The sequence below is a fragment of the Macaca nemestrina genome, chromosome 7, assembly GCF_043159975.1.
Source record: "Macaca nemestrina isolate mMacNem1 chromosome 7, mMacNem.hap1, whole genome shotgun sequence".
Classification (NCBI taxonomy): Eukaryota; Metazoa; Chordata; class Mammalia; order Primates; family Cercopithecidae; genus Macaca; species Macaca nemestrina.
The window spans coordinates 160,624,397-160,638,671 of NC_092131.1; the positions used below are offsets into that span (position 1 = coordinate 160,624,397).

Genomic DNA, 14,275 nt, shown 5'->3' on the forward strand with positions numbered 1-14,275 from the left:
AACAATTCAGGTTATGAATTTTTGGCAAGAATACTCCATAAGTGATTGTGTCCTTTTCAATGTATCACATCAGGAAGCCCTAACATCTGTTTGTCCCATTATTTTAATTTAGATTACTCGGTAAAGGTGGCGTCTCGCAGATTTTCCCTTTGTAAAGGCACCTTTTCCTCTTTACATAATAGTATGTATAGGGAGAAGGTTTAAGACTATAAAATTTTGTTTTCTGGCCGGGCACAGTGGCTCACACCTGTAATCCTGGCACTTGGGGAGGCTGAGGCAGGCGGATCACGAGGTCAGGAGATTGAGACCATCCTGACTAACACGGTGAAACCCTGTCTCTACTAAAAATACAAAAAAAATTAGCCGGGCATGGTGGCGGGCACTTGTAGTCCCAGCTACTCGGGAGGCTGAGGCAGGAGAATGTTGTGAACCCGGGAGGCAGAACGTGCAGTGAGCCAAGATTGCGCCACTGCACTCCAGCCTGGGCAACAGAGCGAGACTCAGTCTCAAAAAAAAATAAATAAATAAACAAATAAAAACAAAAATAAAAAATAAAATAAAAATAAAATAAAATTTTGTTTTCCAACAAACTCTCACCCAGTGGTTTTAACAATCATTGAAGATTCTTGAGTAAATCAACTTTATCACTATGATTGAAAAGTAGTGATTTTTCTAACCCTATAATTTCTTTTTCATTTATTAGCTGGCATTAAAAAAAAAAAAATTTATGGCTAGGTGTGGCGGCTCACGCCTGTAATCCCAGCACTTTGGGAGGACAAGGTGGGTAGATCACCTGAGGTCACGAGTTCAAGACCAGCCCGGCCAACATGGTGAAACCCCATCTCTACTAAAAATACAAAAAATTAGCTAAGTGTGCTGGCGGGCATCTGTTATCCCAGCTACTTGAGGCAGGAGAATCACTTGAACCCCGGGAGACAGAGGTCACAGTGAGCCAAGATCGCACCATTGCACTCCAGCCTGGGTGACAAGAGCGAAACTCTGTCTCGAAAATAAATTTATTTATTTATTTATTTATTTATTTATTTTATTTTTTTTTTTGAGACGGAGTCTGGCTCTGTCGCCCGGGCTAGAGTGCAGTGGCCGGATCTCAGCTCACTGCAAGCTCCGCCCCCCGGGTTTATGCCATTCTCCTGCCTCAGCCTCCCGAGTAGCTAGGACTACAGGCGCCCGCCGCCTCGCCCGGCTAGTTTTTTGTATTTTTTAGTAGAGACGGGGTTTCACCATGTTCGCCAGGATGGTCTCGATCTCCTGACCTCGTGATCCGCCCGTCTCGGCCTCCCAAAGTGCTGGGATTACAGGCTTGAGCCACCGCGCCCGGCCGAAAATAAATTTAAAAAATAAAAAAAAATTTTAATGAATCATTAGAAATTGATTAGTGAATTTCTAATAACTGGATCTTAATAGGACAAATGTTGACATGGAAAAACTATGTGAGTACAATGAGTATTGAGCTAAGTCAGCAATTTAACAGGAACTGTACTTGACTCAATTTGAGCTAACATTCATAGGCATGTGCTCAAAACCAGGTTAGGCCAATTTTATAAAGTCAGCTTGTATGTAAACATTATTTTTAAAAATGTTTTTAACATTTTTATAATTTACAGGTTATCATTCTAGTCCTGGAACAAGTTCACTTTTATTTTCTCTCCCAGTGTCCTTGCATTTTTCTTTTCTTTTTTTCCTACTTTTTTTGTTGTTGTTGAGACAGGGTCTTGCTCTGTCACTTAGGCTGGGGTGCAGTGGTATGACCATAGCTCACAGTAACCTCGAATTCCTGGGCTCAAGCAATCCTCCCACCTCAGCCTCCTGAGGAGTTGGGACCTCAGGTCATACCATAACACCCAGCTAATTTTTAATATTTTTTTTGGAGAGATGGGATCTCACTATGTTACCCAGGCTGGTCCTGAACTCCTGGGCTCAAACAATCCTCCCACCTTGGCCTCCCAAAGTGTTGAGATTACAAATATGAGCCACTGCACCTGGCCCAAGTTCACTTTTCAAACTAGTGTTTAAAAATTCTGGAATTGGCTTCCAGAAAAGGAACATTTTCTACTGAGATTTCCCTCCTCAGTCAGACTATGCATAAGCAAGGAAAAAAGGGGAGGGAAAGGCACTCAGGGTAAGCAAGACTAATGCAGGAATCCTTGCGGGTTCCAGGGATAGGTTTCAGGAGTCTCACCAACCTTTGGAATTACATGCATTTTTATTGCTTCATTCAGATTCTCAAAGCATCCATGACCATGGAAAAAGTTAAGAACCACTGCTCTAAAGAAGAGGTCATGCTGAATGCTGGTACCCCCCTTCCTCCCCACTTCTGACTTGGCACCTTCAAGCTGACAAGAGTGGGAGTTGACCTTCCAGGTCTAGGCTGCTCAGCTCACCTTCCTCAGGGGCTGAGCTCTCAGCTGAACTGTCTTTGTCTGAACTGCCTGAGGAGGCAGTTTTGTTGGCCTGTTTCTTCATGGTTCCTTTCTTCTCTATTTTTCTGGCTTTTCCTTTCTTCTTATTTTTATTGCTCCCAAATGTCCACTATAAGGAGAAAAGAAAAAGGAAGACTGAAATAGGAATAGGGACTTTATTGGGAAAAGCTGGAAGACTCAAGAGTTAAGAGTCTCTGGCATTCATCTTTGAATCCAAAACAAATACACTTCATATGAAAAAAAATACAGATTTTTGGGGAAAAAAAAAATTTTTTTTTGAAACAGGGTCTCACTCTGTTGCCCAGGCTGGAGTGCAGTGGCACAATCTTGGTTCACTGCAACCTCTGATTCCCAGGCTCAAGCCATCCTCCCACTTTGGCCTCTGGAGTAGTTGGGACTATAGATGTGCCCTACCACGCCCAGTTAATTTTTATATTTTTTGTAGAGACGGGGTTTCACTATGTTGCCCAGGCTGGTCTTGAACTCCTGAGCTCAGACAATCCTCCTGTCTCGGCCTCCCAAAATGCTGGGATTACAGATATGAGCCACTGCGCCCAGCATAAATTTTTGTTTTTGAGACAAAGTCTCACTCTGTCACCCAGGCTAGAGTGCAGTGGCGCCATCTCGGGCTCACGGTAGCCTTGACCTCCCAGGATCAAGCTATCCTCCTGCCTCAGCCTCCCAAGTAGTTGGGACCATAGGCGTGTACCACCACATCCGGCTAATCTTTGTATTTTTTGTAGAGACAGGGTTTCACCACATTGCCCAGGCTGGTCTTAAACTCCAGAGCTCAAGCAATTCGCCTGCCTTGGCCTCCCAAAGTGTTAGGATTACAGGTGTGAGCCACTGTGCCTGGCCCCAGCCTAGATTTTTGAAAACTTGCTTAAAACTTTAGAACTTCTGGTCTGGAATTTCTTAGAAACAGGAAAAAAGTTACACAATAAACATATAATTTAATTATTATTTTTTCTTTTATTTTCAGACAGGTTCTTGCTACGTTGCCTAGGCTGGCCTTGAACTCCTGAGCTCAAGTGATCCTCTCACCTGAACCTCCTAAGTAGCTGGAACTACAGGTGCGCATCAGTGCACCCAGCTCATGGATGTTTTATTGCCAATAGAAAATAGAAAAGATATCAACTTTATGGCAAGTCAAAAAAACAGCTTCTGATGTTTTATGTGGCAGAGATGGCAGTAATTGTTAATGGTTGATATGTCTGGGTTTCAGTACAGAGAATGGTTTAGTTTCAGGGTGGGTCTCAGGAAGGCAGGGAATGTAGCCTGTGCCCAGGAGAAAACTGCAGAAAGCACAGAGAGAAAGGATGAAGGCCATTCTTTGGCATGAATGGCAGCACTGGCACTAACTCCAAAGAGGCAGAAAGTAATGTACATCATTAAATATATGTGAATATACTTTTAAAAACAGTGGCATATATTACACAATAACATGACATTTAAACTGGATCATAAACAGGAAATCCCAGATACCTAAACATAAGGAACCTGTAATGTGCACTGTCAAACAGGCAGGCAATACAGTTAACTACCTCAAGACCAAAAAGCTATCTTCATCAAGCACTTTAAGTTGAAAGGCCATAGAACCACTTTACAAATTTGCAGACTATTTAGTTACATTAAACCATATCTCCTTTAATATCTAACTTGCCAACTTAAAATGATTTTAGGTGAAAAATACTTTACTCAGAAACTTTATTCTAATTACCATAAAGAATCATCATCTTTTGATTATCACAGACTGAATATTAAGTCTGGCATTAACATAATATTTCTACATCTAATATCCAACAAAGGCACGAAGTCTTTGTTCCTTCTGTAACAGGATGAAAAATTAACCTCCTATTTTCACAACAGGTAATAGAAGTAAATTATTTTGGTCTTTTTTTGAGGGGGTGAGGTTGGGTAGAGGTGTAGTTCTGAAGATGTTTCCAACTTAGAAATTTTCCATATGAGCTATTCTTAAGAACAGTCTGCTAGTTTACCGTCACAAAACATTGTAAAAGGGTGCTATTTTAAATCTTTTTTGTTGTTTCTGAGCCAGCGTCTCGTTTGTCACCCAGGCTGGAGTGCAGGGCAGCAGGTTCATAGCTCACTGCAGCCTCCACCTCCCAGGTTCAAGTGATCCTCCTACCTCAGCCTCCTGAGTAGCTGGGACTATAGGTGTGCACCACCATGCCAAGCTAATTTTTAAATTTTTTTGTAGAGACAGGGTCTTGCTATGTCACTCAGGCTGGTCTCAGACTCCTAGACTCATACAATCCTCCAGCCTTGGCCTCCCAAAGTGCTGGGATTATAGGCACAAGCCACCTTGCACAGCCCTAATGCTTCCCTTTTAAGTCTGAGTTTTCAACCATTTCACATTTTCATCATTTCAAGGAAGATAATTTTTTTCTTTTTTTGAGACAAGAGTCTCGCTCTGTCGCCCAGGCTGGAGTGCAGTGGTGTGATCTCGGCTCACTGCAAGCTCCGCCTCCTGGGTTCATGCCATTCTCCTGCCTCAGCGTCCTGAGTAGCTGGGACTACAGGCACCTGCCACCGCACCCAGCTAATTTTTTTTTTTTTTTTTGTATTTTTAGTAGAGACAGGGTTTCACCGTGTTAGCCAGGATGGTTTCGATCTCCTGACCACGTGGTTCACCTGCTTCGGCCTCCTAGAGTGCTGGGATTACAGGCAGGAGCCATTGTGCCTGGCCAGGAAGACAATTTTAAAGCCAGTTTGAAACAACCTACAGAAGGCCAAAGTGTTCACTTTCTTAGTTAACTGAGCTAAAATATATCGACTTTTTTTTTTTTTTTTTAAATGGAGTCTCGCTCTGTCACCCAGGGTGGAGTGCAGTGGTATGATCCTGGCTCACTGCAACCTCTGCCTCCTGGGTTCAAGCGATTCTCCTGCCTCAGCCTCCCAAGTAGCTGGGATTACAGGTGCCTGCCACAATGCCTGGCTAATTTTTGTATTTTTAGTGGAGATGGGGTTTCGCCATGTTGGCCAGGCTGGTCTCAAACTCCCGACCTCAAACGATCCGCCCACCTCTGCCTCCCAAAGTGCAGGGACTACAGGCTTGAGTCACCACGCCCGGCCTAATATACCAACTTTCTATGCTGACAATGAAGATATTACTGGAGTAAATAATATATAAAACATCTTTTACAGTGGCTCTTGTTATAAAAAAATTACACAACTATATGCATAATAGATATTCTCAACATTTATTGGTTGGTTTTGAAAACAGGCATGAGCGACCTTTTCCAAACACTGTCTTGGCCCTTTCTACTTCTACCCAATGGGAATATGAAGAGGTTGAGAGCATAAAGGTTGGGCTGTCAGGGTCACATGTGTGTCAGAGGGACTAGGTCTATTTTTGCCTACAGATTTGGGTTTGTCACATGGAAGAGAGTCAAATTCTGCATTCCTCGGGGGGACAAAAGTGTTTATGAGAGCAAAATGACCTGAAGTCATACAGGTGAATCCAACTCAGCAGGTGCTAGGAAGCCACGGCTTTCTTAACCCTCTCCCTCTATCTGCTTCAATCTGCCTCAACCTAAGCTTAGCAACTGTCATTCATTCATAGTCTATAATGTTTGTCCCTTGTGGGGCAGTGAGAAGATAAGAGTAAACTAGAAGAAAATAAAAATGCTTTGAGGCCGGGCGTGGTGGCTCAAGCCTGTAATGCCAGCACTTTGGGAGGCCGAGATGGGCGGATCACGAGGTCAGGAGATCGAGACCATCCTGCCTAACATGGTGAAACCCCATCTCTACTAAAAAAATACAAAAAACTAGCCGGGTGTGGTGGTGGGCGCCTGTAGTCCCAGTTACTCGGGAGGCTGAGGCAGGAGAATGGCGTGAACCCGGAGGCGGAGCTTGCACTGAACTGAGATCCGGCCACTGCACTCCAGCCTAAGCGACAGAGCGAGACTCTGTCTCAAAAAAAAAAAAAAAAAAATGCTTTGAGTGAAAAGGAGCCTTCTTAACTAAACCTGAAAGTGAGAAGGGAACATTGTGTTTTTCTTCCAACAACAAAGCTGCCTTACCTCCCATGAGGCTGACTCAGCCAGGTCTAGAACACCAAAGGAAATACGTTACAAGGTTTTGGGGGCATTACAATAATGTGGGTGAGTTTACTTTTAAACTTAAAATTTCTTTTTTTTTTTTGAGACAGAGTTTTGCTCTTGTTGCCCAGGCTGGAGTGCAAAGGCCCGATCTCGGCTCACTGCAACCTCCGCCTACTGGGTTAAAGTGATTCTCCTGCCTCAGCCTCCTGAGTAGCTGGGATTACAGGCATGCGCCACCACGCCTGGCTAATTTTGTATTTTTAGTAAAGACGGGGTTTCTCCATGTTGGTCAGGCTGGTTTCAAACCCCTGACCTCAGGCTGGACCTTGGACTCCCAATCCACCTGCCTTGGCCTCCCAAGGTGCTGGGATTACAGGTATGGGCCACCACGCCTGGCCTAAAATTTCTTATATATATGTTACAGTACTGAGAAGTTGTAGTGCCACTACTTGTATATTTACTTTGTATTTTATTTCATTTTATTTTTTATTTTTGAGACTGGGTCTTGCTCTGTTGACCAGGCTGGAATGCAGCGGCATGATCATAGCTCACTGCAGCCTTGAACTACTGGGCTCAAGAGATTCTCTCATCTCAGCCTTCTAGGCAGCTGAGATTACAGGTGCATGCTACCATACCTGGATAATTTGTTAACTTTTTGTAGAGAGGAGAGCTCACTATCTTACCAACGCTAGTCTCAAACTCCTAAGCTCAAGCAATTCTACCACCTCAGTCTCCCAAAGTTCTGGGATTACAGGCATGAGCCATTGCACCCAGCCTGTATTTTATTTTTAATAAACCTTTAAAATCTAATTTTAATAATAACAAATGTTCATTATATTAGGCCTTAAAAATATAGAAAAGTTGTTTGCTTTTTATTTTCTTTTCATTTTTGTGATGAGGTCTCACTATGTTGCCCAGGCTGTACTCAAACTCCTGGGCTCAAGTGATATTCCCACCTCAACCTCCTGAGTAGCTATTACTACAGAAACACACCACTGTGCAGAACCAGAAAAGAATTTGTAAAGTTGGAAAAAAAAAAAAAAAAAATCACCAGGCCGAGTGTGGCGGCTCACACCTACAATCCCAGCACTCTGGGAGGCCAATGTGGGAGGATCACTTAACACAGGAGTTGGAGACCAGCCTGTGAAACATAGCAAGACCCCAACTCTATTTAAGGATATATATTTTTTAATTTAGAAAATCACCTGCTGGCCAGGCGCGGTGGCTCACGCCTGTAATCCCAACACTTTGGGGGGTCGAGACGGGAGGATCACGAGGTCAGGAGATCGAGACCATCCTGGCTAACACGGTGAAACTCTGTCTCTACTAAAAGTACAAAAAATTAGCCAGGCATGGTGGCAGGCGCCTGTAGTCCCAGCTACTCAGGAGGCTGAGGCAAGAGAATGGCGTGAACCTGGGAGGCACAGCTTGCAGTGCGCCAAGATTGCGCCACTGCACTCTAGCCTGGGCGACAGAGCGAGACTCCGTCTCAAAAAACAAAAAAAATGACCTGCTGCTGGCCGGGCTCGGTGGCTCACGCCTGTAATCCCAGCACTCTGGGAGGCCAAGGCAGGCAGATCACGAGGTCAGGAGACCGAGACCATCCTGGCTAACACGGTGAAACCCCGTCTCTACTAAACATGCAAAAACATTAGCCGGGTGTGGTGGCGGGCACCTGTAGTCCCAGCTACTCGGGAGCTGAGGCAGGAGAATGGCATGAACCCGGGAGAAGGAGCTTGCAGTGAGCCGAGATCGCGCCACTGCACTTCAGCCTGGGTGACACAGGCGAGACTCCGTCTCAAAAAAAAAAAAAAAAAAAAAAAAAAAAAATCACTTGCTGCTATAACAGGGACAAAAAAATAAAATAAAAATAAAATAAGCTGGACACAGTGGCTCACGCCTGAAATCCTAGCACTTTGGGAGGCCGAGGCAGGATGATTGCTTGAGCTCAGGGTTCAAGACTAGCCTGGGCAACATGGCGAAACTCAGTCTCTACAAAAAATACAAAAATTAGCCGGACATGGTGGTGAACACTTATAGCCCCAGCTACTCAGGAGGTTAAGGTAGGAGAATGGCTTGAACCCAGGAGGTCCAGGGTGCAGTGAGCCAAGATCACGACACTGCACTCCAGTCTGGGTGACAGAGTGACAGCCTGTCTCAAATAAATAAATTAGTTAATTTAATTAAATATAAAAAATTAATTTAAAAAAATTACCTGTGCTTGCTTCAGCAGCACATATCTAAAATTAGAATACAGAGATTAGCCTGACCCCTGTGCAAAGATGACATGCAAATTTGTGAAACATTCCCTATTTTTTGTTTTGTTTTGTTTTTCAAGAGGGAGAATCACTCTGTCACCCAAGCTGGAGTGCAGTGGCGTGATCTAGGCTCACTGCAACCTCCACCCCTCCTGGGTTCAAGTGATTCTCCTGCCTCAGCCTCCCGAGTAGCTGGGACTGTAGGCGACTGCCCCCACACCCAGCTAATTTTTGTATTTTCAGTAGAGACAGGGTTAGTAGAGCCACCACACCCGGGTGAAAATGAGAATTGCGGTTCTCTCACCATATTGATCAGGCTGGTCTCAAACTCCTGACCTCAGGGGGTTTGCCTGCCTCGGCCTCCCAAAGGGCTGAGACTACAGGCATGAGCTACCGTACCCAGTCAATATTTCCTATTTTTTTTTAATTTGATTTTTAAAAAATCACCTGTATTGCCACCACTCAAAGATAAATGATCACTTAAAATCTGGAAACCGGCCGGGCGCGGTGGCTCAAGCCTGTAATCCCAGCACTTTGGGAGGCTGAGACGGGCGGATCACAAGGTCAAGAGATCGAGACCATCCTGGCTAACACGGCGAAACCCCGTCTCTACTAAAAACACAAAAAATTAGCCGGGCGAGGTGGCGGCGCCTGTGGTCCCAGCTACTCGGGAGGCTGAGGCAGGAGAATGGCGGGAACCCGGGAGGTGGAGCTTGCAGTGAGCTGAGATCTGGCCACTGCACTCCAGCCTGGGCGACAGAGCGAGACTCCGTCTAAAAAAAAAATTAAAAAAAAAAAAAAAAAAAATCTGGAAACCAGTCTCATCATTATTCATTTAATCCAGGGAAAGAGACTCAAATAGGTCCCAATAATCTCCCAAAGATTTTTTTCTTGGAGAATAGATCACATTTACTCCTATAAACCATAGATTCCTGAACGCTTTTTTGCCTAAGCACATACTTAAAATATTTGCTCTATACCTCTTCTCCCAATAACAGAGTCTAAGCAGAATTGATATGGAAATATCTTAATCCAGCTGTTAGTCCAGAGATGGCTCACTCATCCCTGCAAAAGTCTTATTCACCTGATTCTGACACAGAGGGAAAATGAATGACTTCACCAGGGTGTAGTAGTAAATGGGATCTAAAGAATAAAGCAGAGAATTAAAGGGATGTTCTTATACTTTCCCCATCCAGGAGGAAGTAGAGGAAATGACCTGGCACTTCTTAATCCGTTTTGAGAACTATGGGTCTACTGAAAGGTAAGCTCTGTTATAACCTTCAAAGTGCCCTCAAATGCACCAAACATAGGCGAAGAATGAGAAAAGGAACACCCACTGGTCTGCATCTGAACCAAGTACAGAGGCCAGAGGATCTCCCAATGACCACTGCTCAAAAACCATCTGGGTAAAGGAAAGGATCCATTGTCAGGACTCTTGTACACACTCACATCCTGCTTTCCTAGGTGTACATGTATGCAACCCCACAGAACACCAGAAAAGTATTTTGTAAATATGCAATGAAGAAAACTTAAAAAGAGACTGGATGGAATATGTTTTCTTCCCAATAATAGAGATTGGCAGTTTGACTCTCACTGATGTAACAGATATTCTAATGGGCAACAATTACCTAGTGAAACAAGGAAGGTGAGTACTATATTCCCACATGTCACGCTGAGTGTGTATAGAATGTTATAAGCAGGTCCTCATTCTGTGAAGCAACTGTCCTTCTGGGCACTCAGTTGAAAGATGGGAAGAAACACAAGGCAGGGACTGGCTACACTGGAACTGGGTGGCATTGAGATGCTGAGTACTTTGAGCATGATGAAGGCAGGAAAGTAAAGACACTTCAAGATTTCAGAGAGCAAATTATCTCTAATAAGTAAGGAATACCCACATTCCTAGGTCTCAGGACCCAGCACAGAAACCATTCCAACCCAGTGACTCTGAACTGCATTTACAAGTGAAATAAAATACCTCTCAGTAAGTAGGGTTCAAGAATAACAGCTGGGACTGGGTGTGGTGACTCATGCCTGTAATCCCAACGCTTTGGGAGACTGAGGCAGGTAGATTACTTGAAGTCAGGAGTTCAAGACCAGCCTGGCCAACATGGTGAAATCCTGACTCTACTAAAAATACAAAAATTAGCTGGGCCTGGTGGCGGGTACCTATAATCCGAGTTACTCAGGAGGCTGAGGCAGGAGAATTGCTTGAACCTGGGAGGTGGAGGTTGCAGTGAGCCAAGATTGCACCACTGCACCCCAGCCTGGGAGACAGAGGGAGACTGTCTCCAAAAAAATAAAAAGAGTAACAGCTGGGCTAGTGACAAACTACACTGGGATGAGGGTCTAAAGAACTGGGATAGAGCCAAGCCTCTAACCAGAGAGGGTTTCCTCATCTATAAAGCAGGAATAATAACACTGCCTTGACCACCTACCAGGGTAGTGTGAGACTAAAAGGAGAGAAGAAGAAGAGTTTTAGAGCACACTAGAAACCAGGAAGTTCTACACACGTGAGGTACTATTTTATGAAAAGAAAATATATATATTTTTTTTGAGACAGAGTCTCGCTCTGTTGTCCAGGCTGGAGTGCAGTAGCACAATCTCGGCTCACTGCAACCTCTAACTCCTGATTTTAAGCGATTCTCCTGCCTCAGCCTCCTGAGTAGCTGGGACAGGCGCCCGCCACCATGCCTGGCTAATTTTTTGTATTTTTAGTAGAGACAGGGTTTCACTGTGTTAGCCAGGATGGTCTCTATCTCCTGACCTCGTGATCAGCCCACCTCAGCCTCCCAAAGTGTTGGGATTACAGGCGTGAGCCACCGCGCCCGGCCGAAAATGAGAATTTCTGTGAGTCTGTTCTCTCATCTGTGGGGAAAAAAAGTTCAGATGATCTCTAAGATCCTCTAACATTGTAGGTTTCCATATGAACTGAATGTTATTCTGAGTCAAAGTAATTGTAAGAAAGGTTCTATAGTCATTACTCTAGATGCTGACAATGGCCACAGGAGAGATGTGTTTGAGAGGGCACAGTTCCTAATTTAGGTGTTTTTTTCTGAAAATAAAAAAAGAGTCAGAGGAAGCTGGGTGGGGTGGCTCACACCTGTGCTGGGACCAGCACTTTGGGAGGCCAAGGCGGGCGGATCACTTGAGGCCAGGAGTTCAAGACCAGCCTGGCCAACACAGTGAAATCCTGTCTCTACTAAAAATACAAAAAATTAGCTGGGCATGGTAGCATGCGCGGGTAATCCCAGCTACTCAGAAGACAGAAGCACAGGAATTGCCTGAACCCAAGAGGCAGATGTTGCAGTGAATGGACATTGAGCCACCACACTCCAGTCTTCTTGACAGAGCAAGACTCTGTTTCCAAAAAGAAAAAAAAAAAAAAAGGGATCAGAGGAGTTGAAGAGTAAATGCAAATTTTTAAAATCCCAAGTGACAGGAGGCAGTAAATCCAATTTAATGTCAGCCTGAAGACATGAAGAATAACTTAGCTTTCTTTTCCTTTCTACTGTGTAATTAATCAGACAAAGTACAAAAGACACTATTGTATTTCATCATCAAGCAATCACATACATTCAACTAGAAAGCATAAAGAATCCTTGCACTCAATCACAAAAACTTGTAGTCTAGTTATGAAGACAAAAGCACAAGCAAAACAGAAATGATACCAAAAAATGCACAAAATAATTAATACTACATTACATTGTTAGGTTGGGAGTGTCAGAATTTCTTGTAAATACATGTGAGCAATTAAACTAGTCCATGAAAATCACCTTATCCCAAATTCTTGCAATGAGATCTTAATGGTGTCTAGAAAGATGAGGAGTTACTGTCTGCTTGTCTACATAGTTAAGAACCAATGTGTAAAAAATAAAGCTTATGAGGCCAGGCGTGGTGGCTCACATCTGTAATTCCAGCACTTTGGGAGGCCAAGGTGGGTGGATCACAAGGTCAGGGGGTCGAGACCATCCTGGCTAACACAGTGGAACCCCGTCTCTACTAAAAATACAAAAAAAAAATTAGCCAGGCATGGTGGCAGGCACCTGTAGTCCCAGCTACTTGGGAGGCTGAGGCAGGAGAATGGCATGGACCTCGGAGGCAGAGCTTGCAGTGAGCCAAGATCGCGCCACTGCACTCCAGCCTGGGTAAGAGAGCGAGACTCCGTCTCAAAAAAAATAAAATAAAATAAAATAAAATAAATAAAATATAAAGCTCACGAGCAATCTAAATAGCTGTCACTAAGTTCAAGCACTAAAGCGCAGTATTCCAGCCTAAACTCTATGGCATTCCCTGGCTTCCTGACCCCACGAAGAACAGATGCAGTAAGTTGGAAGTGTTGAAGAAGACATTACCAAGAAATGAGCACAATGGTCACTTCTTACCAATAACAACAGAGGAGAAAGCAAGCTGTATAAAGCAGTACCACACAGCTTGATATTTTGGAAAACTTTTTTTTTTTTTTTTTTTTTTGAGACGGAGTCTCGCTCTGTCCCGGGCTGGAGTGCAGTGGCCGGATCTCAGCTCACTGCAAGCTCCGCCTCCCGGGTTTACGCCATTCTCCTGCCTCAGCCTCCCGAATAGCTGGGACTACAGGCGCCCGCCACCACGCCCGGCTAGTTTTTTTTTTGTATTTTTTTTAGTAGAGACGGGGTTTCACCGTGTTAGCCAGGATGGTCTCGATCTCCTGACCTCGTGATCCGCCCGCCTCGGCCTCCCAGAGTGCTGGGATTACAGGCTTAAGCCACCGCGCCCGGCAGGAAAACTTTTTTTTACAGTACAGGAACTGTTATTCATAGTCAGGGCTTTAAATCAACAGAAAAACTACTACATATATCCAACGGGCTGGCCGCGGTGGCTCATGCCTGTAATCCTAGCATTGAGAGCCCGAGGCAGGCAGATTGCCTGAGCTCAGGAGTTCAACACCAGCCTGGGCAACACGGTGAAACCCCATCTCTTCTAAAAATACAAAAAACTAGCCGGGCGTGGCGGCAGATGCCTGTAATCCCAGCTAATCGAGAGGCTGAGGCAGGAGAATCACTTGAATCTGGGAGGCGGAGGTTGCAGTGAGCTGAGATTGCGCCACTGCACTCCAGCCTGGGCGACAGAGCGAGACTCTGGCTAAAAAAAAAAAAAAAAAACCTATTTTTTTTTTTTTTTTAGCCAGAGTCTCGCTCTGTCGCCCAGGTTGGAGTGCAGTGGCATGATTACCGCTCACTGCACCCTTGACCTCCTGGGCTTAGGTGATCCTCCCACCTCAGCCTCCTGAGTAGCTGGGGCTACAGGTGCACACCACCGCACCTAATTCTTGTATTTTTAAAAAGTCTTTTATTTATTTATTTATTTATTTATTTATTTATTTGAGATGCAGTCTTGCTCTGTCACCCAGGCTGGAGTGCAGTGGTGCAATCTCGGCTCAATGCAAGCTCTGCCTCCCGGGTTCACGCCATTCTCCAGCCTCAGTCTCCGGAGTAGCTGGGACTACAGGCGCCTGCCACCACACCCGGCTAATTTT

General features: G+C 44.6%; 1 protein-coding gene and 1 pseudogene across 1 annotated transcript in view; one reads left to right on the plus strand and one right to left on the minus strand.

Annotated features, from left to right (window-relative positions):
- LOC105491960 (RTF1 homolog, Paf1/RNA polymerase II complex component) overlaps positions 1 to 14,275 on the minus strand; it is a 68,006-nt gene that overhangs the window by 28,045 nt on the left and 25,686 nt on the right. The window contains exon 3 of the mRNA XM_011758752.2: positions 2,403 to 2,550. Within this exon, the coding sequence (XP_011757054.2) occupies positions 2,403 to 2,550 (148 nt within the window). The remainder of the gene's footprint in view (positions 1 to 2,402; positions 2,551 to 14,275) is intronic.
- LOC139355540 (U6 spliceosomal RNA) lies at positions 8,723 to 8,822 on the plus strand (annotated as a pseudogene).